This window comes from Notamacropus eugenii, chromosome 5, assembly GCF_028372415.1.
Source record: "Notamacropus eugenii isolate mMacEug1 chromosome 5, mMacEug1.pri_v2, whole genome shotgun sequence".
NCBI classification, from domain to species: domain Eukaryota; kingdom Metazoa; phylum Chordata; class Mammalia; order Diprotodontia; family Macropodidae; genus Notamacropus; species Notamacropus eugenii.
In genome coordinates this window covers 404,409,735-404,434,285 of record NC_092876.1, presented here as the reverse complement: position 1 = coordinate 404,434,285, position 24,551 = coordinate 404,409,735, and the positions used below count along the sequence as shown (strand labels likewise).

The following is a 24,551-nucleotide window of genomic DNA, read 5'->3' as shown; positions in this document are numbered from 1 at the left end:
GATAGTAAAAGAAATTCTAAGTTTAGTCAAATGGGTGGGTTCCGACTCATTTTGTTTACTCAGACAGATCTGGGAAAATGTGGATTCTGCTTTTTGTTAGACCAGTGATATAGAAATTGATGTCTCTTTGGCCAAGACTTGGGTGAACCAAGTCACATACCCCCAGGACCCTCGATATAAGGAGCTCACATCTCAAAATATTCATTATCTCATTAATGGTTAACCAATTAGAGTTGATTGCCATCTTCAGGAACACCCACTTTTCCAAAGGCATATAAGTTGTCAACCTCCCACCATGAGGGTCTTTGGCATTCAACTGAGCCACTGACCTCTTTTATTAATAATAATAATTACTACATATTATATAGAATTAATCTTATATATTATATAATTATATATTACTATATAATTAAATATTAATAATTATGAATAACAAAGTAATAATAAAATGATTAAATACCCAGAAATTGTGTCTCTCAAACCTTTTGAATGTCACAGTAGTGGGAACAAATTGAGATCATGTCACAATTCTGAGTTCTGGGAGCTGAAAGGCTGGGAGGTGGTCTCTAAAGCATGCTGAAATCAAAAGCAAGTATCACAAAAGGTCCCTGAAGTTCACACTACAATAGTTTAGTACTCAGCAAATGACCAGGGGTAAAACCCGAGAGCATCCTCTCCAGTTGGCCACGCCCAGTTGGTCTTTGGGTCCCTTTGTGTGTTCAGGTCTGGCCCTGTGCATCCACTCCCACCCTCCAGCTTCCTTTTGAAGGGCCTTTAGCTGGAGAGCCCCTGCTGCTACATCTGCTCCCTCATTGTTCTCCATGGCAACAGCTGAGTCCTCATGAGTGGTTGGTCACACTACTAAGCCTCGTGGATTCTTTTTATCAAAATGCTTTTTGCATCTACCTCTTCTTTTAAAAAATTGCACTAACACTACCCTGGTTTGTCATTTTATTATCTTACATTTAGACTATTTCAGTAGCTTCCTGGGTTGGTCTCCCTGACATTAATATGTATCCCTTCAGATCCAGCCTGCTCACTGCTATCAGATTATGTTCCTGTATTTGGTGGATTCATGATCTCATTGGCACCAGTGTGCTCTCTGCTAAAGCAGATTGTGATCCATCCACACCCTCATCCTGCAGGATTCTTGTCCATGTTATTTTGCAAATCCTCCACGGAAGAATCATCCATAGCACCAAAAACCTTCCTCTGTTTATTTTAATATTTCGTGGATACCAGTACAAAGCTCAGGCTTTCCATCTGTTCTCCTTTACACATTCTACTTGAGTTTTCTCTATCTCTCTCTCTCTCTGTCTCTCTCTCTCTCAGTCATTCTTATCTTTAATGGTGTTTTTTATACCATTCCTGATATGCAAGAAGTTGTTGATAGTACGTAGGGGGCAATAGTGTGTCAGGGGGTATAGAGAACCTATTGTTAAATTTTCTGAGTGAGCATTTACCCCTCAGAAACCAGCAAACCCTATGAATAAGGTTTGCTATTTTATTAATTGTCTAGGCTTAAAACAGTGATGAAGTAAATGTTAATAGTACAGATTAAAATTAAAAATGTGTCCTATTATACATTTTTCCCTCTCAGGAGAGTTGGTTGTTTACCTGCAAATCACTAGTAAGGTGATGAAAGATGAGACTTCAGTAAAATCAAAAGTTAGGAGGACCAAAAGAAAGAGATGTGTTTCGTCATTTTTTCGGTCGTGTCTGACTGTGACCCCATTTGAGGTTTTCTCAGCAGAGATTTTGGAGTAGTTTGCCATTTCCTCCTCCAGCTCATTTTACAAATGAGGGAACTGAGGCAAACCGTGATTGCCAGGATGAACATCTAGTGTCTGAGGTCACATTTGAATTCATAAAGATGAGTCTTCCTGACTCCAAGCCCAGTACTCTATTCACTGTGCCACCTAACTGCCCAGAAAGAAATAAATATTGAAATTTAAAGAAGATAGCCTTCAAAATCAAAATAGATGTTTCTTTCCATCCTCCTTTTAGAAAGGGTCTGTGTGACCCTGGAGAAGTCACTTAACCCCGATTGCCTTAAAAAAAAAGGGACTGAAACTTGAATAGCTCGGTCACATAAGAAGAGGCCAGCAAGACAACAAATTTGTCTGTGGGCATAGATGGCATTAAATTTATACCTTTGTCCATATTTACTTATCAACTGCATGTCCTGTAGGTAGCTACAATCCACTGAGGGTTAGACCTGGAGTCAGAAAGGTCTGAGGTTTAAATCAGATACTTACTAGTTGTGTGATCCTGGGTAAGCCACTTCTGGCTGCCTCAGTTTCCTCATTTAAAAAAATGGAATAAGTAGCCCCACCTACCTCTAGGGTTATTGTGAGGATCAAATGAGATAATATTTCTAAAGCTCTAGTCTAATCTTAAAGCATTCTCTAAATGCTAGCTATTACTGTTGTGGTGGTGGTGGTTAAATTCCAAAGAACGCTGGGAAGTTTATGTGACTAAACCGAGATGAAGCACCCTCAGGTGAGGTCGAATACCCTACTGAGGGAACTGGCTTTGAACCAGGAAGTATGACTGAATAGGAGAGGCTAGATCACTCCCTCTTTTTTGCCTAGAGGTTCCAAACCTCGGAGCTGAGTCTCCCTGGGAGGGAGTCCAAGGGAGGAGAAGCTTAGGCTAAAAGTTGTTTGGTGGTCTGACATTGAAGATGCCAAGGTCATCTACTGCATCCTGGGCCATCAGTAGTTGTTCCGACTTTTTGTCTTGCCGCTGGACTTCAATGACTCTGAAAGAGAGAGAGTGCAACTTTGTGCAACTCTACCTCACTTAAACCCAATTCACACACAAGTCAAGGCATCACACCTGGATGTCATTGGTCCTCTTTGAAAACAACGGGACTATGAACAACAAACAAAGGTTGTTGCCCTAGTTGAAGGCATGCCATGGCACTGCAGCTGAAGAGGGGAGAAGATAGCTGAACAACCTGACCGGTCCATCCCACCAGCAGCTGAGGCTGGTGAGTAATCGAGCAACCTGCCTGACTCAGCCCAGCAGTGGCCTGGCCCATCCAGCTAAGCTACCATGCCCTGTGTGAAGTGGACCCAGCGAGCAGCCCACAGAGCAGTGAGGTTACAAGGAAACAGCCTAGCTCTGACAATATGTCCTCACAGAGGCATGAGGACCTCCAGCGAAAGAAAGGATGTAGGGGCCCTGCAGTTCCAGAGTAGCCTTAACTCTATGTGTTTCCTCCATGTGTGCCTCATTACCATTGTGATTTAACTTCATGTCCATTCTTTCTTCTGTGGACTGAGTATTTTGTTGAGGAGGGTGCCTGTGGTAGGGAATCAGGATAGCTCAAAGTGACTCCTGGGAGGCTATTGCTAAATTTTCCTTTTCTTTTAGATAGTATTTTTTTTTCCAATTACATGTAAAGATCATTTTTATCATTCCTTTTTTAATATAAAATTTTGAGTTTCAATTTTTCTTCTCTCCCTCCTCTCCCCTTCCTAAGACGATAAGAGTTTTGTATAGGTTATACATGTAAATGCTAAATTTTCAAGTCTTGATATATTATTTTGTTGATTGCTGATTGTTTTTGTTGACTTGTGAACGTGTTTAATGGTGCAGATTAAATTTAAAAGTATGTCTTGAGAATGTACTAAATGCACAGATTTAACTTAAAAGTGTCTTTTTTTTTTTGGAGAACTGGTTGCTTGTATTGTGTTCATCCTTCATTGCCAAAGAAGACCAAGCCATCAGAGAAATGATGACATGACTTGCACTTGACTTTGTTTTGAGTGAGAGAGGGCTGTGCAGGTCACCAGCCTCACTTCTCCAGAGCCATCTGAATCCAGTGACCTGATATTCCTCAGGATGACTGGAGATGACCCAGGATGCACTGGGAGACCTTGGGCCCTTTAGGCCAAGGTCTATGCAGGTACTCACTTAGGGTGAGGTAACGCCCATTCATTGAACAGGCCTCTTTAAGAAGTAGTCAGTGCATGGCCCCTTTAATGAGGCAATGAAAAGAAAGACTTCAGCCTGGTGTTGCTAAACATTTTCTAGCACACCTCAGGAGGAAATACTTGGGAATCACTGTTCTTAATAGGCCATTTGAGTAATTGCCTTTGTGAAAGAACTTCACTGAAATAACTGAATCTACTGACTAATTGTTAAGGTTGGGTAGGGCAGAGCTTAGCCCTCCACAAGGATACCTCCAGGACCCTGAAAGTAGTATTCCTAAGGAGATCTACAACATCAAAGCCTACTGTCCAGAGTTGAGTTGCCCCAGGCGTGTGATTTTCTTTCTTCATGTTTCTCCTGGCAAGGTTTCTGCTATGTTTGTGCCCACTCTTGCTTATGAACAAGGCATGCATTGCCGACAGAGTGTGATTCAGGCTTATGGGTGGACTGTAATGTTGCTATTCTTGTATTTGCCTTTTTCTTTAGTGTTTCCCAGTGAAGAGTTAATGGTTTCATGTGGCTTATGTATTTAAATTGGGAGCACAATGTTGGATTCTCAGGTGGATGCCATTGTAACAGACCTAGTTACCCTCAACTACCTTTAGGACCTTGAGAGTGAGCTGCCCTTGCATTGCTAAGTCTTTCAGGAATCACCTCAACTTTCCAGCATGATACAGGTGAGGCAGTCAAGAGGGAGAGAGAGAGAGAGAGAGAAGGAGAGGGAGATGGGGAGGGGGAGGGGCTGGGGGGGGGGAGAGGAGGAGAGGGAGAGGGGGAGAGGGGGAGAGGGGGAGAGGGAGAGGGAGGGAGGGAGAGAGGGAGAGAGAGATAGATTCTAGATCCTAGATCCTAGACAAAAGAGGTGCCTGCTGGGTCTTATCATTCAATAAGTTCCCAATATACCTAGTAGCCTGAATATTTCTGTCTTCTCCTCAAGGACACCACTTCACCCTGTTTGCCTCAATTTCTTCATTTGTAAATGAGCTGGAGAAAGAAATAGCAGACTACTTCAGTATCTTTGCCAAGAAAATTCCAAATAAGGTTATGATGAGTTGGACAAGACTAAAAATAACTGAACAACAAAAAGAATTGTAGTAGAAGTGGTATTTCCATTCAGTTGGGTGTTGAACTGGATGACCTCCGAAATCCCTCTTAATTCCGAGATCTCATGAAAAATGAAAAATAATTTGTTCTATTTGTGTGATGTCAAATTTAGTAGACTGACATTTTAAAATTAAATTAATGACTGATGCTGTAAGCAGAATATGCCTTTTGGAGTGAGTTTTTTGGAGATGTTGAAAAACATACACTAAATGTTAGATGAAAAAAAGGCAAAGAGTTGGAGTTACCTAATTAATTAGTTCTTTTGTCCTGTGTTTAAATTATTTCCCTCCTCCTACATGCTCAACCTTCTTGTTAGAATTTAAGCCCCTTAAAGGGGAAAGAGGCTGTTTTTCTTTGACTCTCCAGAAGTAAGCATAGAACCTTGAACATATTAGCAGCTTAATAAATACTGATTGATTGATTGCCAGGGCCAGGACAACACATTTGTTGATCCTAGACAAGTTTTCAATTGCTCCTCCCTGCATGTAAACATTGCGGTCTCTGTATGTTGCCTTGCACTCAATCAGGCATTTATAAATGCCTGCTATGTGCCAAGGCGCTGGGCTTTGAGCCTTCCCTGCTCTTACACATGTGTTTGACATATAAATAAAGCACAGGTTTTTGGCATTAAAACTATGTGTGTTTGTAATATATAAAAAGTCACATGAGAAAGGTTTCTTTATTGTCTTCCCCTGTTTCGTGCTTGTGCCAATGAAGGAGAAGGTGCCAGTTTAATTCAAAATTTAATGGAAAGTCATAGGGGAGAGCTTTGCAGGTAATAACTCAGAAGGGAAACAAAGAAAAGTTATACCCATTTGGCAATAACAATTACCTAATGAGGATCCCTAGGTGACAAGGCTTGGGGGTAGAATAATTCCGCCTCTGATTTAGGGAGCAAGGAACTGTCTTTTCCTGGATCCTGTTGGCTATGTGCTGTTCTGTGCTTTATCTTTTAGGTTAATAATATAGAGTATGAAGGGACCTCAGAGGCTATCTAGTCCAATTCATTTTACAAATGAGGAAACTGAGGCCCAAGGAAGTTTAGTGACTTATTCATGATTGGGATCCATGCCTTTTAATTCCAGAACTAAGTGATCTTGAAGCTTGTCACTTCTTTGAAAGAGGAAGTGATATCTCTGAATCTTGGAGAAGCCAAACTATGTCTGTGAAACTTCATAGTTTTTCTGGGTGGATTGGCAATTTAAAACTGAGGTCCAAAGTCCTTTCCTATAAGGCTTGAAAAGCTCATGGAGTTATCCTTACAGTAGGAACCTTAGAGAATTTTTAAGCACAACCAGGCTCTAAGTTGTTCTTAGTTCTATGTGATGCATTAGGGAAAGTAATGTGTGTGTTCATCCTTAGTTGCTGAAGAAGACCATGCTATCAGAGAAATGATGACATGACTTGCATTTGACTGTTTTGAGTGAGGGAGGGCTGTGCAGGTGACCAGCCTCACTTCTCCTCCAGAGCCATCTGAATCCAGTGACCAGATATTCATCAGGATGATTGGAGATGACCCAGGATGAGGGAATTGGGGTTGTGACTTGCTCAAGGTCACACAGCTAGTGAGTGTCAAGTGTCTGAGGAGAGATTTAAACTCAGGTCCTCCTGACTCCTGCACTGGGGCTCTATCCACTGCACCACCTAGGTGTCTCCAGGGGGAAGTAATATAACTTCTTTGTATGAGGACATGTGATATAATAGGTAGAGTATTGAATTTGGAATCAGAAAAACCTGTGTTCAAGTGGCAGTTTCTGACACTTTCTGGTTGTGTATTTGACTGGGCAAGTCCCTTATGTTTAATGGGTCCCTAGCGTTTGAAAGTTAAGTAAGAGGTGGATTGGAATGATAGGTAGATGGGCAGATTGATTTCTCTACTGATGAAGACCCAGAATGAAGCCTTTGGCATGTTTCCTGGACTATTTTTCTAAATCATCAGTGTAAAATATATTTCTAGAATTTGTGGGTTTTGTTATAACTCACTCTAAATATTGAAAGGCAGTCTGGAAGTGGAAAGAGAACCTGGTGGATAAAGATTCAGAATCAGAAAAAACTGGTTTCAAGTTCTGCCTGTTACATGCTGGCTATGTGATCCTCATCAAGTCACTTCAACTATCAATGGCACACGCAACTATCCAAGACTGTAAAGTGCCGATTTACATCAATAGGGAGAGTTTCCTGTACTGATGATCTATCTCTCCATGCTATCCATTCTATCTAATCTATCTCTGTCAGTCTCTATGGGCTTCCTGGTTGGGGTGAAGCCTCTGCCTCTTCTCCCCTGGGTGCCAGGTTGTTTTGGTCCCTCTTGTAGTTATTCTTTCTTGTTCTTAGTTATGGGGATATTAACAACTTAGATTCAAAATGTCAGAAGGGGGCCACCAGAGATCCACGTTGAGGGTCTGTGACAGACTGTTGTAGCCACAGATGGGCCAGGTGAGACACTAGATGAGTCTTAAAGACTGACTTGTAGAATCTCCTCCAGCAGGGAAAGAATCTGAGAGTGACTGTCCATTAATTGTACTACATTCAGAAGTGAAGTTTTTAGGGTGGGTGATTTGTATCAATTGATTTGAAACCTCTCTCCCCAGAACTTGAGGTGGTAGGGAGAGGATTGTACCCCCATTTCAACTAGGATGTTTTTATACTTTAGCTCTTGCCATATCTTTTTCAGTAAATAATCCTTTGCAGAAACAAACTGATATTAATTCGTTAAATGATATTTGACAGTAATCATTAGATCATTCAATAACATCAGAGAGATTAACAATTTCAATTGTAAATTGATACTAAGAGAAGACATCGTAATGGGGTTCCTAGCTCACAGCATTGAAAGAACTCCACTGATCTTAAAGGGCATCCTTAGAACGCAGCAGGAGAAACACACCCAGCAGCATTCTGAAAATGCCAGGAAAGGACCCCCCAAAACTTACAGCCACCCCTTATACACATGATGATTCCTGCCTCCTAGGAAAAAAAGAGTGATCTGACAGTTGCGGAGGTGATGAGAGACATGTATGTTTCCTATCACTATTACTTAATAAGCAGAGAAGCCTTTACAATGTCCAGAAGAAAAACATAATTTAGATAAACATATTTATTCTAAACATCAAACAGATATTCCTGGAGTGCTAAACAGGTAGGACTTGAGACCTAATCCATATTTGTTAGAGACATTTATAAATCTGACTCTTGGTTCACTTTCCAGTAGCTCGAAATGGCTTTTAAAACAAAGATCTAATTATATACAGTGTGCCTTTAACAACTGACATGGTGAGATTTTTATATGTATGAACAACCTCCATTACAGTTTTCACCAGGAAGCTAAAAATACTTCTTGGATCTTGCTCAGTTGTGTTTGCAAGGATTCTTTGATGATTGGACTGGGGGATGACTCCTTTTAGAGATGGAGTATCTAAGGATCTGAGAGAAGACAGGAATCCAATTTCTTGACTCAAATTCTGGTGTTCTTGTCTGTTGAACTAAAGTAAAGTGCCTTCTATATTCTGCAGAATAATATCCAGGACAGATCTTATGCTTCCATTAACATCTTAGAGAGAAAAGATTCATGAAACAGATTCAGTGTGCCAATTCATTACTTTGTCATTTTACTTTTAAAAGTAATTTAAACTCTTCTTAGCCTTCATAGGGGATGGATATGTGCATTTAAAAAGCATGATGTCATGCTTTTTGAAATGTACTACATAAACTTAACCCCAAATCCCACATTCCTAAATGATGCAAGGGGAAAAAGTTGCTTCTATTGATCACATTTTTAAAAGCAGATGTTTTTATTTGGAAGTGCCAACTTTGGGTTACCTGATTATATTGATAAGGACCGAATCTGTGATTTCATTAGTATAGGGCACTTCTAGCTAAGGAAGCTCCTTCCACCAATGCAGGTCAGAGCCTTCTCTGTAATTTAGAGAACTGAAAGGTTAAAGGATGTCTAGGGTCACACAGCATGTCAAAAGCAGGACTCCTGGTTTGGGGGCCAGCCTCAGTCCACACCTACATACTACCTCTTCTCTGATTATAAACGCAGGCAACAACTTAAGGTTTTTTGTTTTGTTTTATTTTCAACTAACATCTTTGGTCTGCTTTGGCATCTCCTTCCTTGTCTCTCTGTCCCCATGACTGTCCATCTCCCTGTGCCTCCCTCTCCTTTTTCTTTCCCTCTCCCTTCTCTATCTTTCTGTCTTCTTTCTCTTGGTCTGTCTTCTCTCTGTGTCTGACTTCCCACTCTCTTCTCTTTTTCTCTCTTTCCCTTTCTCTCCTTCCCTTCTTCCCCCTCTCCTCCCTTTCTCTCTCTCGTCTCTTTTTCTCCCTTTGTCTCCTATCCCTCTCTTTTCCTCCTTTACTCTTTCCTCTGTCCCTGTGTCTCTCTATCTCCCCCATCTCTGTCTCTCAACAATGTCTTATTCATGTTCTTTTTTACATCCCTGTCACCACTTCCTATTGACTTCCTTCCTCCCTCCCTCAAAGATCTTTCCCTTATAGCCAATAAGTACAATCAAACCAAAAACACTCGGTACATGTCTGGCAAGGTATGACTCATTCTTCACTTAGAGGCTACCACTACTCTGCAGAAGGCAGGAGTCATCTGCTTCCCTGCCAGTCTTTTAAAATCAAGATTGGCTACTACTTCACTCTAGATTTCTCATGTCTTTCAGTGTTAGTCTCCTTTATATGATTGTGGTTATTGCATAAACCTTGTCTGATTTTTACAGTCTCATTCTGCAGGCACTGGCTCTATTAACCATCCCCTCTCCAACTTCTGTGTCTCAAGTAAACAAGTAATCGAGAGCTCATTTTAATTAGCACCTTGGAGTTTGTTGACTGCCTCAGCAAGGCTTTTTCTATGGGCAGAGCAAAAGTAGCCTTTTGCTCCAGGTTGAATTTTCACACCTTCCTGGTTAATAGTCTAGGTTAACAAGCCTCACTGACCTTTTTAAAACTGAGTGGTTCATTTTGTTCATTTCAAAGATTGGAAATTTTTTGTATCACAAAGAAACTTAAATCACTAACCATATGTGTCCTACTTTAATAAAGTGCAATGAGTATGGAGCCTTTAAAAATAGTCCTTGCAGGAAACTTAAAAAAAAATGGGGAAAATGCCTCTACTGAACATTCTGTAGTGTTCCAGAACCAACAAAACAGATTCCTCTTGCTCAAGACCATTCAAGGCTGTAGGAGTCTGTTTTATCTGGCTGATTTTGGGGACATCATAATTCTCAGTGAGAGGCCAGCTAGGTGCAGCAGCAGACAGAGCACTGGGCCTGGAGGTAGGAAGACCTGAGTCCAAATCTAGCTGCTGGACCCTGGGCAAATGACTTAGCCTCTGTTTGCCTCCCTTCTTCATTTTGGGGATAATAATAGCACTTGCCTCTCAGGGATAAAGTGAGATAATATTTATAAAGTGCTTTGCAAAACTAAAAATGTTATATAAATGCTTACAGCTCTATGTCTGTCCTCTACCCTCTGCTTGTGAGTTTTTTCATGATTCTTTACATGTATCTCTTTTCTTGCATCTTTTTGGGGTGATTTTCACAGGGATCTGCTTGTCTAGCCCCTTCCTCTTCTCTTCCATATTCTTCTTGCTCTTCAGGATCTGCTCTGGGACCCTGTTTTCGTCCTTGACCTTTCTTTTCCTTTGCTGGGCTTGGTGGTACCCAGTTCTAACATCCCCTTGAGCTTTAGGGCACTCCTTTGCACCTGCTCATAAGTACTCTGACCTGGTGATATCCACCACTTGTTCAGTTATTTCAGTCATGTCTAACTCTTCATGGCCCTATTTGGGGTTTTCTTGGTAAAGATATTGGAACAATTTTCCTTTTTCTTCTCCAGCTCATTTTACAAATGAGGACACTGAGGTTAACAGGATTAAGTGACTTTCATAGGGTCATACAGCTAGTAAGTATCTGAGGCCATACTTGAACTTAGGTCTTCCTGATTCCAGGCCTAGCATTCTATCCACTGAGCCACTGCACAGTCCATGTCCAGCTCTTGGGCTGATATGTTTTCTCAATCCCTAAAGAAATGAGTGGCCTTGATACAAGATGATACCATGATTCATGACAGGACTGTCATTTTTCTTATCCCCATTCAATGAGTTAGTTTACACTTCAGTGAGTGGAGAGAACTACCTTTGACTGTTGACTGTTGTTTGATCCCTGTTCATTTGACCCAACAGTCTCCGTGACATGTAGAGTGTCACTCCTTCCAGTTACAGTAGAGGGGATGCGGCATCTTACTCAGTGAAAGACCAGTTAGGTGGAGCAGTAGATAGAGCCCTGGGTCTAGAGTTAGGAGGACTTTAGTTCAAAGGTAGTCATAGACACTAGCTGCGTGACCTTGGACAAGTCACTTAACCACTCCCTCATTTTGCTTCATTTCTAAAATGGGGATATAATTTAGCTCACTCTTCTAATCCCAGACTGAACTGTCAGATTGAGCCTCCCAGAGGGAATTCTAGGGGTAATACTGGAAAGTTGTAACTTCTGATACCATCACTTGTAAGCCTCCCACTTGCTGTACTCTTTCCAATATCAGTGGCTTTCACAAAGGGATATTTGCTGAAAATGTCTAAGGGAGAAGTTGTAAAAATACCCTATACACCAGAGATTCATTTTTTCCTGGTATATGCTCAGTCAAAATTTAAAGTGAAAAGTAGTCAGATACATGTAGAAAACATGATAGGCTGATAGATAGCTTGTAATTCTAGCCCTAGAAACACTTTTCTCCACTTTATAGAGTGCTCAACTAAATTTGTTTCTAAGTATGATCATACCAATGGATTAGTCACTCCCTGGCTCAGCTGGGTTAACTCCAATCCAATAAACATTTATTAAGCACCTACTGTGGGTCAGGAATATAATTAATAAAAAGACAATCCCTGCCCTGAAGGAATTGACAACCTAATGGGAGTTGATAACACACAAAAGGAAGCAAGAGAGAAGGGAGGGAAAGAGACCAGAGGTACCTGGGATGGGGGCATTTCATTTGATGGAGTTGAAACCAGGCACAGAAGCAGATGCAGAGTGGAGAGTAGGACATGACATGTCAGCAGACAGATAAATATACCAGCACTGGAATTTGACCAACTAAGTTACTCCTCAGTGCTGTTTCGTCACTGGAGTTAGCTACTACTGATGGTTTAAGTTCTAGTGGTCTATGCCAGGGACCAGCACACTACAGCTCAAGGGCCAGATCATTCACTACCTTTTTTTGTATGGTCCTTGAGTTAAGAATGGTTTTTACATTCACACAGAAACAGGCAGGAAAGCTAGACTTATTGCTTAGGGAATATCTGATATTCTTTGGACTTTTCCATATAACCTGGTCGATCCCATTCGCCGCATTAAGCATTCATTCCTTCTGCATTGTCAACCACATAAAGTCAAAGGGCTTCCAGCACATTGAGTGGACCCTCCATACAGGCTTTGTGGGAAGACATAGAAAAGAGTTTTCCAGGAATAAAGGAGTGTGGATGGGTTATAATATGTATTAGAAGCAATATCTAAGAGGCAGCTAGGTGGCACAACAGATAGAGCAACCTGCTCTGGAGTCAGGAGGACCTGAGTTCAACACTGGCCTCAGGCACTTACTGTGTGACCCTGGGCAAGTCACTTAACTCAGATTGTCTCAAAAAAAAAAAAAAAAGGAATGCTATGGAAATCAATAACCACATCCGTGAAAATGTAGATTCATTAAAGACTTAAAATATTAAAGTATTATGTGGAAAATGAAATTTAGAGAAGAAGCATTTAAGTGTAGGAGAAAAAATATAATATCAATACAGAATCTTCAGATCCGCTTGTAGATTCTCACTGAGCATACGCATTGTATCTATCATGTATGATGTTGAACTCAGTTGCTTAGGGATTGGTATTCATGAAACCACTTAGCTTTGTTCTACTTTCTAGCCCTGATCCAGGCCAGGTAAGTTGCCTTGGGTGAGGAGGAAATCCATTACCACTACTAGAAGAGCAACTTAAAGTACAGTTAGCGCTTTCATATTGTGACTTTCTCCATTGCATTTCTGATATGTCTTGGGTCGGCGGAAGAATATAAATAGGAATTTTGAGGGAGCTTTGCAGAAGTCACACACAACACAGAAAAAGTTCAAAAACTCAAAAATGCATAAAATATGTGTATAGTATCATGTAATATCAGCCCAAATTTTAGAATAAGGTACTGTAAACACCTGATAAGAGAAAAAGGAAAAAATCAGACTTCTTCTCTGGTGTAAAGGGAGGACTGAAAAATTTTACGCAGATTTTCCAGATTGCAGAGATGCCACACCCCTAACCCTGACAATGTGGAAGGGATAACTGTCCTACCCTAGATCCAGATGGACAGAAGCATCACCTTTAGATACAAATGAGCACCTTAGGGCCAATATTACCTTTCAAATATATCTTGGTTCATTTCATATTATTCATAGATTTCAAGTTGGAAGGAACTTTGAAAGTCATTTGGTCTAATTGCCTCATTTAATAGATGAGAATACTTAGCTATAACAAGAGATTAAATGATCTGTCCAAAGTCAAGACAGGAAGAAGTGGAAGGACTGACGTTCAAACCCAGGTCCTCTGACTCCAAATCATTATCAATGATGTCCTTCAGGAGACTAAACTTTGAAATGAGGACTATAGGAAAAGGGAGGGACACTGAATCACCCCAAATCAATCATTTCTCACATGGGAATCCACTAGGTTAGAGTGTATATAATGGCTCCTGGGGTTAGCAGAAGCCACATTGGCTTCTATACATGGAAACCCCACTCTATGGGTGTAGGTTACACATAACTTGTTTACATGCTGGGTGTTCCTGTCACTCTGCTCACCACTCTTTCTCTGCCACCTCAGAGTGGCTAGATTAGAATGTCTCGGTGCTGAGCTGCTGTCAAGTATGTGGGTAAAGGGTATCGTGGGTAGTAGGTGCCTGGAACCACAGCTCTGTGGCTCCTTTTGTCCTTTGGATGGCCCTGCAAATTCCAGCCTTTAGTGTTAGAATTCTAATCTGCTGGTGTTAGAGTCAATATTTGTTATCTGAAGGAAAAAAAAAATACATGGTTTTGTTAAGATTAAAAAAAAATATCCACTAAAGAATGCCAGTCTTTTTCCGATTTCTTTTCCTTGTTCTTGTATCCCAGTACTTAGCAAAGTGCCTGGCTTCTTGACTGATTCTTTCAATTTCCACTGGATAGAGTTGGTCTGTTTTTAAATCCTTGTTTTTGTCTAAAAGTAAAATGAAACAATACCAGTAAGTTTTATACTTTAAAATTAAAAGGTAAAACATAATTTTAAAATTTATTAATAAGAGAATAATATATCTGTTGTCCATTTAAAAATATATTGTATGAAACCCTCTTCATGTAAACAAATGTTACTAACAACAAGGCAATGTAATTTAAGGGAATAGGGAATTAGACCAGATTTCAACTCCTGACATGCCAATTCTTGACCCATGGCAGCAAATTTTGAAGTAAGGCCCCCAAAGTCTGAAAACAGCACTGGTTTTTAAAGTCAAATCAACAAGCATTTTTAACAAACTTATATTCTAGGCACTGTGCTATGAACTGCTTAAAAAGCAATTTTTGTGAATTTTGCTTTTTATAGGAGAATGAGGAAGCTTTCTCTGCCAATGCATGTCTACTACTCTTACCTAATTTGTAGTCTTAGAGATGGGCTTTGGGCACTTGGGAGGTTGAGGGATTTGCCAAAAGTTACACAGTGTGTGTGGCAAAGGTTGAGTTAGAACCCAGATCTTCCTGACTTTGGAGCTGGCTCTCTGGCCACCAGAGGGCTCTCTCTTTCATAAAATTGGCTCATCTCTTAAAAAAACAAAATGAAGCCGGTTCATTTAGCAACATAACTATATATATTAAAAACTGGAAAAAATTTTAGAGGGGAAGGGGTGATGAAATGTTGCTCCCCAGTGAAAATCTAAAGGAAGAACTTAGTTGAAAATAGTTGTCAGAGATCCGCGACTAGGGTCAGGCAGGATAGGCTCTCTCACTAAGCCCATCCATGGGGGTGATGAGGATGAGGGAAATTCATTTCGTTTTGAAAAATAAACACACATATTTTTAATTCTGGAAAATTCTGCTCTCTGTGGTGCATGCATTTTAAAATTTTGTGTGAAGTCAATTCATGGGTTATCATGAAAGCTCAAACACTCTCGTGGTGAAAGCAATACAGGACAATTTTCAGACCTGCCCTAAGGAGACACAAATGCCTTTTCTTGGAGCTAGTTGGTTGCTATGGTGACAGGAATAAACTCTGGTACCCACTGAGAGGAAAATACCAGAAATCCCTTCGAAGGGATTGCTGTTTCTCAGTTTCTCTCTGTCTCCTGTTCAAACTAAAAGATGGAAAGATCAAGGGATAGTTCTGTCAGTGATACACCTTAAGCAAGGCTGAGCTGGGTTAACATAATTACCTGTAAAGATTTGTTATCTTAAAATGGCAAGTCAGAACCAGGGGCTTTCCAGCTGGGATAGTAATAGTTAGCATTTTTGTAATACTGTAAGGTTTGGAAAGCACTTACATGCATCATCTTATTTCATCCTCATAATAACCCTACGAGGTAGGTACTATTTTTATACCTGTTTTACAGATTAGGAAACTGAGACTGAGAGAAGGAAAGGGACTTACCTAGGTCACACAGGTAGTAAATGTCTGAGGTAGGGCTCAAACTCAGGTTTTCTGACTCATTTCTATCAACTCTGCCACCTTGCTGCCTCTGTTTCTTATGATCTTAACCCAGAAATATGGGAAATGCTTATACTTCCTAGTTTCTAAGAGTCTACGGAGCTTGAGGCCCTATTTTCAGGGGTACCAGGAAGGTGCTCTTTTAGCCCTAGAGGCCCAAGGAGAATTTCACCAGGCCTACATCTGCGGAAGGAAGGGAGGGAGACACAGTTAATGGGTCAGACGGGACACAGAACAGAGGGTGATGGAAAGAAGACTTTAGGGTAAAGACCAGTAAAAAACAGAGACCTTGTTTTTGTGCTGTGTGCACAATCCAGCAATGCCTATGGATTGATGTTTACCTTTGCTGCTACAGAGGGTAGATAATCTGTTTGGGGGTTCACTATAGGGAAAAGTTCTTCACTACACAGACAGATCAAAGCCTGCCTGGAGGAAAAAAAAAAACAAAACACAGTTCCTGGAGATAAGGGAGAGAACACCAATTTTACTTGTAAATTATAAAATTAAGGACCTGAAGACCATATGTGAAAGAGAAGCGCTTGATTGCTGTTAGATTTCTTCGTTTTATAGACATGCTTAAAAGGAGATTTCTTATCAAAATTCAACTGTGATTGTAACCTATATAACTGGCTTTGAAAAGGAAAAAGTGAATTTGTTAAAAGCAATAAAGTTTGACTCTGTGCAGGAGCAGATGTTTGCAGATTTAGGACTTAAGGTGTCTCCTCTATAAAACAAGTGGGTTGGATTAGATAAGAGGCAGCTTGGAGCAGTGAAAAGGACTTTGATTTAGAACATTGCTAGACGGAGATTGGATCCTGGCTCTGCAACTTTCCCTCCCGGTGTGACATTTGGCAAGTCACATGACTTCCTCAACTAGAAAATGAGGAGGTTGGACAAGGTGACCCCCAAGGCCCTTTCCAGCTCTACAATTGTATGATTTGGTAGTGGCCAGAGCTCCTCTGTCATGTGGTGGAAGATGAAGGTTTGATGAATAGTAAATGATTCTGTCATATAGGTTGGTCCGGTGCTTCTCCTGGATACTATAATCAAAGGAGCCTGAGCAGTTCTGGCTTGGGACTGCATCAGCCTCAGAGCTCAGCCTGCAGGAGACGCTATGGGAGGGAGCTGGCTTGTGGCTAGCTCCCCATATTCTGATTTTCTGGAGATGTCTCTGTTCTACTCTTCTGGACATGCAGGAATATATTTGATCTCAAAATGGGAACTGGCTCAAAAATAAGGATCCACCAGACCTAGCATTGACTCAGTTTTTTGAGGTTGCACCTTGTTTCTATCTGGAACTTTCTTTCAGCAATAAGGGCCACAAGATAAGTTCAGCTGGGACAAAATTCAGATAAGTATTGTATGCCAAGATCACAGATTTTGAGTTAGAAGGTATCTAATCTCACCCCACCATTTCACTTGTAGAAAGATTAACTGACTTTTACGCATTGGCAGGCTCACCACCTATATTCATCTTAGTTACTACTTATTCAAATGAACCTTTTTTTCCTCTTTTTCCAAAGTTTGGACTATTTAGTTACCTGAATAAGTGTGAAGTAGGTTCAGTGAGGTGCATCTGAAGCAAAGGAATGAGGTTGTAAATTTTGTCCCAAAGTGAGTCAGTGTACTGAAAAATACCTTTCTATTCAATTACCTCTTCCCCCTTTCGGTTACTGACTAAATAACAAAAGAGGAGTACGTTGTTATTCTGAATAGCAAAGCTTGTCTCAACTCCATTCATCCTGTTTAGAATGAGTACATAGAATCTAGTTGTATATAATACTAGTGGCCTTCGGACTCAAGAATGTTGTACCTAACTTACAACTAGGGGTTTCTAGACTAGCGTCCTTATTGGTGCAGATTACATCCCAATAATCTATTTAAATGCTATTGAATGCTGCTGATTCACTCTGTGCCCCAAGAAGACCTGAAAAAGCTGTATAAGCCAAATCCACTCTAGGAAGCTGTTGTTGTGTTCGTCCTTCATTGCTGAAGAAGACTATGCCATCAGAGAAATGATGACATGGCTTTGTTTTGAGTGAGGGAGGGCTGTGCAAGGTCACCAGCCTCATTTCCTTCTCCTGAGCCATCTGGATCCAATGACCAGATATTCATCAAGATGACTGGAGATGACCCAACTGCTATCAAATAACAACAATGATAGCTAATTTATATTGTTGTTATTCAGTCATTCAGTTGCATCCAACTCTTCATGACCCTGTAGATTGCATCACAACAATAATATCTGTAGGATTTTCTTGGCGTGGACACTGGAGTAATTTGTCATTTCCTTCTCTAGTATATTTAAAGCAAACTTAAGTCATTTGCCCAGGGTCACACATTTATATAACACCATGTGTCAGGCACTGTGTTCAGCCCTTTGCAATCCTTTCATTTGATCCTCACAACTCTGGAAGGTTAATGCTGTTATAGATAAGGAAACTGAGGCAGGCAGAGGTTAAGTGACTTGCCCAGGGTCACACAGCTAGTATTAGAGGGCTGGACTTAAACTTGGGTCTTCCTGACAGTGGACCCTGTGCTCTGTTCACTGCACTAATAGTCTTCCTTAGTGCACTAATAAAATTTGGTTTCTTTCAGTTTAGCATCTCACTTTAACTTCCAGTGTTGGAAATTGAAAACCAGGCTGAGAAATTCCCCAACATTAAATCAATTCCTGTAAGAAATGAATGATGATGTTTAACTTGTTTCTGGTTGAGCCCCTGTAATGAGTGGGCCAGAAGCAACTAATATTGCTCCCACACTCTGCTGGAGATACTTGATTTTACTGCTAGTTTGCTTTTCTCTAGATGGTCAGCTAGTTTGCTTTTCTCTAGATGGTCTCTAGATAGGTCAGCTAGATGAGCAAGAGGCAGCCAGGTGGCTTAGTAGATAAGAGTGCTGGGCCTGGAGTCAGGAAGACCTGAGTTCAAATCCAGCCTCAGACATTAGCTCTGTGACCCTGATAGAGCCACTTAACCAACCTCTCTGTTTGCTTTAATCCATTGGAGAAGGAAATGACAAATCAACTTCTGTGTCTTTGCTAAGAAAATACTGTCCACAGGATCACAAAGAGTTGGACACAGCTGAACAAGTTTCCCGTTTGGGGGTGGGAGATTATTTCTGCTACAACTCTTGGAGGAATTTTTCTTTCTTTGTGTCTTTTTGAGCCACCAAGGTCACTCTGATCCATTGTCTTCCATGCTATCACTGAATTTTAGATTTGAAAAGGACCTCAGTACATGCTTTGTCCAAACTATACTTAAGAACTCTATATTTTTTGCCTTTCTTTATATGATTCAGCACTTAACACAGTGCCTGAGGGCACATAATGAGCACTTAATAATTGTTGATGATAATGATGAAAAGGAATGCCATATACAATATATGGTAATCTAGCATCTGCTAGAAGACTCAAATGAAAGGGAACTTACTACTTCCTGAAATATTCCATTTCCTACTTAAATCTAAATTTTGCCTCTTTGTTACTTCTAGTCATTGCTTCTTGTTTTGTCCTCTGGGGTCAACGAGAGAGAAAAATCTAATGCTTTTTCCATATGAAGGCCTTCAAGTATTTGGAGAAGCTGTTCCCAGCCCTCTCTCCCCTTTAGGCTAACCATCTGTCTTGGACTTAAGGCCCCTCTTCATTCTGGTTGCTCTTTTCTCAGTGCTTTCTAGTTTACAAATATATAGTTTATAAAATATAGCTCACACATTGACCTGCCTAGATATCCAGCTCAGAGGAAAAACAAACCAACCTATTTCTCTTAATCTGATATAGATTTTCTGTTCATAAGCAAAAAGCTGAGGGAACTTCTTCTGCTCACTTAGTCAATTTCTCTGAGTGAAATTTAGGAACCTAGATGTGGTGGAGACATAGTGGGGCCATTGGTCTTAACGTGGGTGGAGAGTAGATAGGTGTTCTCTCCATTGAGTGCGCCAGCCAGGACCTCAAGACTGTTCTCATTAAGTGTCTGTCTAGGCTGCTCTAGCAGAGTGACATTCAGCTTGATCAGGTCTTAGTTTATAGCACAGAGAATGCAGTGGGTGGCTGGTTGTGAGTGCTTCCAAATCTTTCTTCTACAGAACAAATGTTTCTGTTACAGGATAAAAGTACTAAAGGCTGACTGCTTTACAGCAGGAGGTGAGGACCTAACAGCCAAAAGTCAATAGCTACAGCTGGGGAAGATGGGGTGTGTGTCTCTGTGCCATGTCTCTGTGTGTATACATGTGTGAGTATGTACATATTGTAGATATGTATATGTGTGGTCACATATATGCACAACATAGTCTTAAATTACTCTTATAAGACCCTTTGTATGTAAATATTATATATACACACAAACACACACCTATGTTTATCGGTGTATGGAGTTCCCTATGTGGGCTTTTTATTCTCTCCTAATACGATCTGGCATTCTTCTGTGCAGTTTATTGCCTGAGGAATGCAGAAGTGACTTGCCCAGAGTCACCCAGTCAGTAAGGGGAAGAGTTTAGGATCTGACCCCATGTCATCTTGACTTCAAGACCTCTATCCATTATCCAGGCTGTTCCATGTGATCTGTTAGCCATGGAAATGTCAGGGAGGAGGTGTGAAAGTTGAGGGAGCAGATTATGGGTCAAGGTCAAGAGAAATAAATACAACTTGGACAGAAACGGCAACATGAAAGTGAAAATATGAGAACCGTGTTAGTGCTTCCTACTATCCTCCCTCCTCCCATCCCCAGGTGTGAAAGTTGTAATTATTTTGTATATATTTCCAAGATACGTCTATAATGGCGGAGGTGGAATGGGGTGGTGGGTTCTTTATATCTTCACAGTGTGCCTAGCAACAGTAGTCACTTAATGGTTACTTGATAAATTGACAGTCATAAACAAACTTGAACCTCCTTCATTAAAAGATTTTTTCTCAAGTCAACAAGTCAAGCCAATAAGCAATTATTAAGCACCTATTATATGCTAAACACTGTGCTAAGGAACAGAGATACAAAGAAAGACAAAATAACAGTCCCTACTCTTGAGGAGCTCAGTCTGAGGAAAGAGACAGGATGCAAACAAGATTTATAAAGGATGGATTGGAGATGACCAGTTGGAGAGGTTGTATAAGAAAACACTTTATTCTAGGCTCTCTTTTGAGGAGTAGCAGGAGCTTCCTGGGTTTGCCTACCTTTGAGACTTAAAGGAAACACAATTGAGACCCAGGAATGGGAAATAGAGAGACAATTAATATTAAGCGAGAATTCCTTCTATGGTGACTTGCTTAGATACCATATTCATTTTTCCTGTGGCTCAAGGAATTGGTCAATATACTTCCTCTCTACACATGGAATACGAAGGGACCTTAGAGGTCATTTAGTCCAGCCCCTGCATTTTATAGATTGGGAAACAGAGATGCAAAGAGGTGAAATGAGACACCTAAGTGATGGAGGTGAGATCTGAACTCAGCTTCTACAGAGTAATAGTGCTATGTCTTTACAAACCCTAGTCTATTCATCCCTGAAAGGTTCATAATAGCCGCTGGCAGACTAGCCCTCTATATCCATTTCAGTTACCACTTATCTAAATTAACCTTTTCTCCTTTTCCCAACCCTGGGACACTGCACTACCAGAATAAGTGTTAAGTAGGTCTCCTTAAGGTGCATCCGGAAAAAGAGGATAAGCTTGTAATTTGTAAAGTAGTTTTTGTAAGTTCAGGAAATGAGAAACTTGGGGGCAAGGGAAATCCAGAGTTATATAGAGTCTCTGTCCTACCTACAATCCATCTGTGTATCTGCTTGCCCATGCTGCCTTCTTGGAAGCAACTGGCTCTAATACCAAGGACATAGGAAACAGAAATATTCTTCGGACAACTACATAGAGAATCAGAATTCTGATCAGACATCAAATGGTATTTAGTAAGGCAATAGTTTTGTACATATATAGAAAACCAGACCCTGGAAAGAGTGGAAATGGACAAGTCCAGGGGTCCATTCTCAGTGCCCTAGAAGCCTAGACTAAGGGTGAAACCATTTGTACTCTCAGTATCACTTTCACTTCATTTCTAGTTTTCAACAAGTTTTGACTTAAATTCACTGTTCTTTACAGAGGGTCTTCTTCCTACCTGTGTGACCTTAGGTAAGAAACTGCATATTTTTGTGCTTCCTTGAGTATATGATGAGGAAGTTGGAATAGATTATCCCTAAGGTCCCCTTCCTCTCTACATACTAACTAGATGACTTCCCTCCACATATTCTGTGATCTAATGACACTGGCCTCCTTGAACATGACCCTCTATCTCCCAACTTGAAGAATTTTCACTGGCTATCCATACCTGGAATACTATGTCTTCTTGCCTCTGCCTCCTGACTTGCCCAACTTTCTCCAAATCTCACCTGAAGTCTCACCTTTAGGGACTTGTAAGAAGGCTTTCCCAGACAATCCTAATCTTCCTGCCCTTCTGAAATTATCTCCAATTTATCCTGTGCATATTTTATTTATACATACTTTGTCTTTCCTCTTAAGACTCTGAGCTCCTGTTTCTTGTCTTTTTCAGTATTCCCAGGGCTTAGCACAGTGCCTAGCACATAGTAGGTCCTTAATAAATACGTGTTGATTTGAGTTGACTTAAGACATGGCTCTGAATGAGGCATAATAGCTTCATAGATTTAGGGTCATAGATTCAGAGTTAAAAGGGACCTTGGAGATGGGTGAATCCAATCTCTTCATTTTACAGGTAAGGAAACCAAGGCACAGACAAGTGAAATGTTTGCTGAAAGACACATAGCTGGTAAATATCAAAGACTAAGCAGAAGAACTAATATGTTCTGTTTTACCGAACCATCTTCATAATCCACAAAGGCCACAACAGGTTGTGAGTATTATGCCACCCTTGAAACATAATTTGGAAGGTATAAATGTGTAAACTGACTTATGGTAACAGGGGACACTCTTTCTTTGCAATATGAACATTATTTATTGTTTGTTATGGTTTTTAACAGGTGAAATACTACATAGGGGATGAAATAGTCATAATGTGATATTTCTAAGCTACCTGAATGACATTAGAGGATGGAGTGAGCATTCATGCTTTTCATTTTCCTGAAATTCTACCTTACCCTTCTTTTTTTGTGAAGAGATAAGCAGCTCACATGGTGGGATCTGCTGTTTGAGTGTTTACAATGATCTCTCCTTGACGGTCATATGTACTCCTGCCACAAAATAGCGAGGAAAATCAATGCCCTGGGAACTAGGTACAATGCTTATACTTCCAGACAGGATGTTAAGTAAAGCATTTTGAAGAAAATAAAACATACTGCATTTTCTTATAAAATGAGATGAAAAAATAGATTTAAACATAATTTTCAAGTGCAACTTTTTTTCTTACACTTTAAAGCTCTGATCTTTTTCAATATACTCTACTTAAAATTTAAAAAATAAACCTTTTTTTGGTACCTCTAATTTCCTGTTTCAGTCCTGGAAACATTTAAAGACATTTTTACTATAACTCTTCTGTGCAAATAGAAAACATAAATATTATTAAAGTTCATGTTATAAAAAGGTTGTTTCAAGATTTTCACTGTTGTGGCGAACAGCTGCAGTCCCTTTAACTTTCTCCTGGAAGCAGTCTGAGGTCTCTCTTTTTAAACCTTTTAAGTCCTGATCCAGCTGGGAGCCCACGGACAAAAATGTGCTGCCCAGCATGTCAGTTTGTAAACTACTTTGAGAGAGCCGAAAGGCTCTTCCGAACCCATTGAATAATGGTGTGGAGGAAATCCAGTTTAGTAAACTGAAGTCTGGCAGGTCTAGAATAGAAGACAGAGGGGATACTTCTCTGGTGGAAGATTCCCCCTCAGAATCACCAGATGGTCCCTCTTGGACAGCACCTTCTGGTTTCTGGGGCACTGGAGAGTGTCCCCTTGAGCTAGCCATCATAGTGTTATTCAAGGACTGGGAATTCACATTTGCTGTCCTGTGCCCACTCCTTGACTCTGTTACAGATGCTGGTTGATGTCCAGACTGAGATGCTAGTGGAGAGTGGTCCTGAGGATGGGGTCCAGAAGTATCGCTGCCCTTTGAAGCGGAGCCCTGGGATCCTTGCTCTCCTGCAAGAGGTTGCTGGGAAATGATGTCTTTGTGAACATTCGATTCCTTTGGGCCCCACCTGGCCAGCTGGCGCCCCAACTGAAGCTGAGTTGGGAAGAGTGTCCCTTGGAATGTTCTGTACAAATATCTAGAGATGATGCCCAGTAAAAGATAAAAACAATAATTAGTTACTGAGGATAACTATTGCATGATGAAAATTATATCAAGAACAAAAATAGTTATGGTTGGAGGAAACATGATAAACTTACCGGGGCAGTAAGGCAACAACAGATGATATGATAGTAGTCAAGTAAAACATGGGATCGCCCATTAACTTTTGCATAGTCCAGTAAGGGTTTGATGGAGGAAAACACGTTGAACAAGAGGCATTGTACAACAAAGCCACAATGAAAAATAAAAGGATACTGAAGCCACAGGCTGTCCAGTGGAGCCAGGTCTGGGAAAGAAAAGAGAAATAAAAGGCATTTTTCATGTTTCCCTTCCAAAATGTTTGACAAGCACATAAACCATCATTCAGCAACGACCTTAGTCTTGAGGGCCAACTACATAGGAGAGAAATATCCTGGTGTCTGTGTGGAACTGAGGCAGAGGAAGGGGAGAAGGAAGAAGAGGGAGGAAGGTTGGGTATGATGATAGATAAAAATAGGAATTGAAGCCTAAAGAAATGTGTGTGTAGAGTGGGCACAAAAGTAGTGCTGCAGGTGATGT

At 40.6% G+C, this 24,551-nt stretch overlaps 1 protein-coding gene and 1 long non-coding RNA gene across 2 annotated transcripts in view; one reads left to right on the top strand and one right to left on the bottom strand.

Moving 5' to 3' along the window:
* The first annotated feature begins 506 nt into the window (after positions 1-506).
* On the top strand, positions 507-24,330 carry LOC140506916 (uncharacterized). The gene is made up of 3 exons (XR_011968154.1): positions 507-4,619; positions 22,474-22,611; positions 23,738-24,330. It is a non-coding gene; the product is annotated as an uncharacterized lncRNA (long non-coding RNA).
* The window catches only part of ATP10A (ATPase phospholipid transporting 10A (putative)), a 262,912-nt gene continuing 261,050 nt past the window's right edge, over positions 22,690-24,551 (bottom strand). Inside the window, exons 20-21 of the mRNA XM_072614584.1 lie at positions 24,092-24,279; positions 22,690-23,970 (exon numbers count right to left, since the gene is read on the bottom strand). Coding sequence (XP_072470685.1) covers positions 23,289-23,970; positions 24,092-24,279 — 870 coding nt within the window. The 3' untranslated portion in view covers positions 22,690-23,288. The remainder of the gene's footprint in view (positions 23,971-24,091; positions 24,280-24,551) is intronic.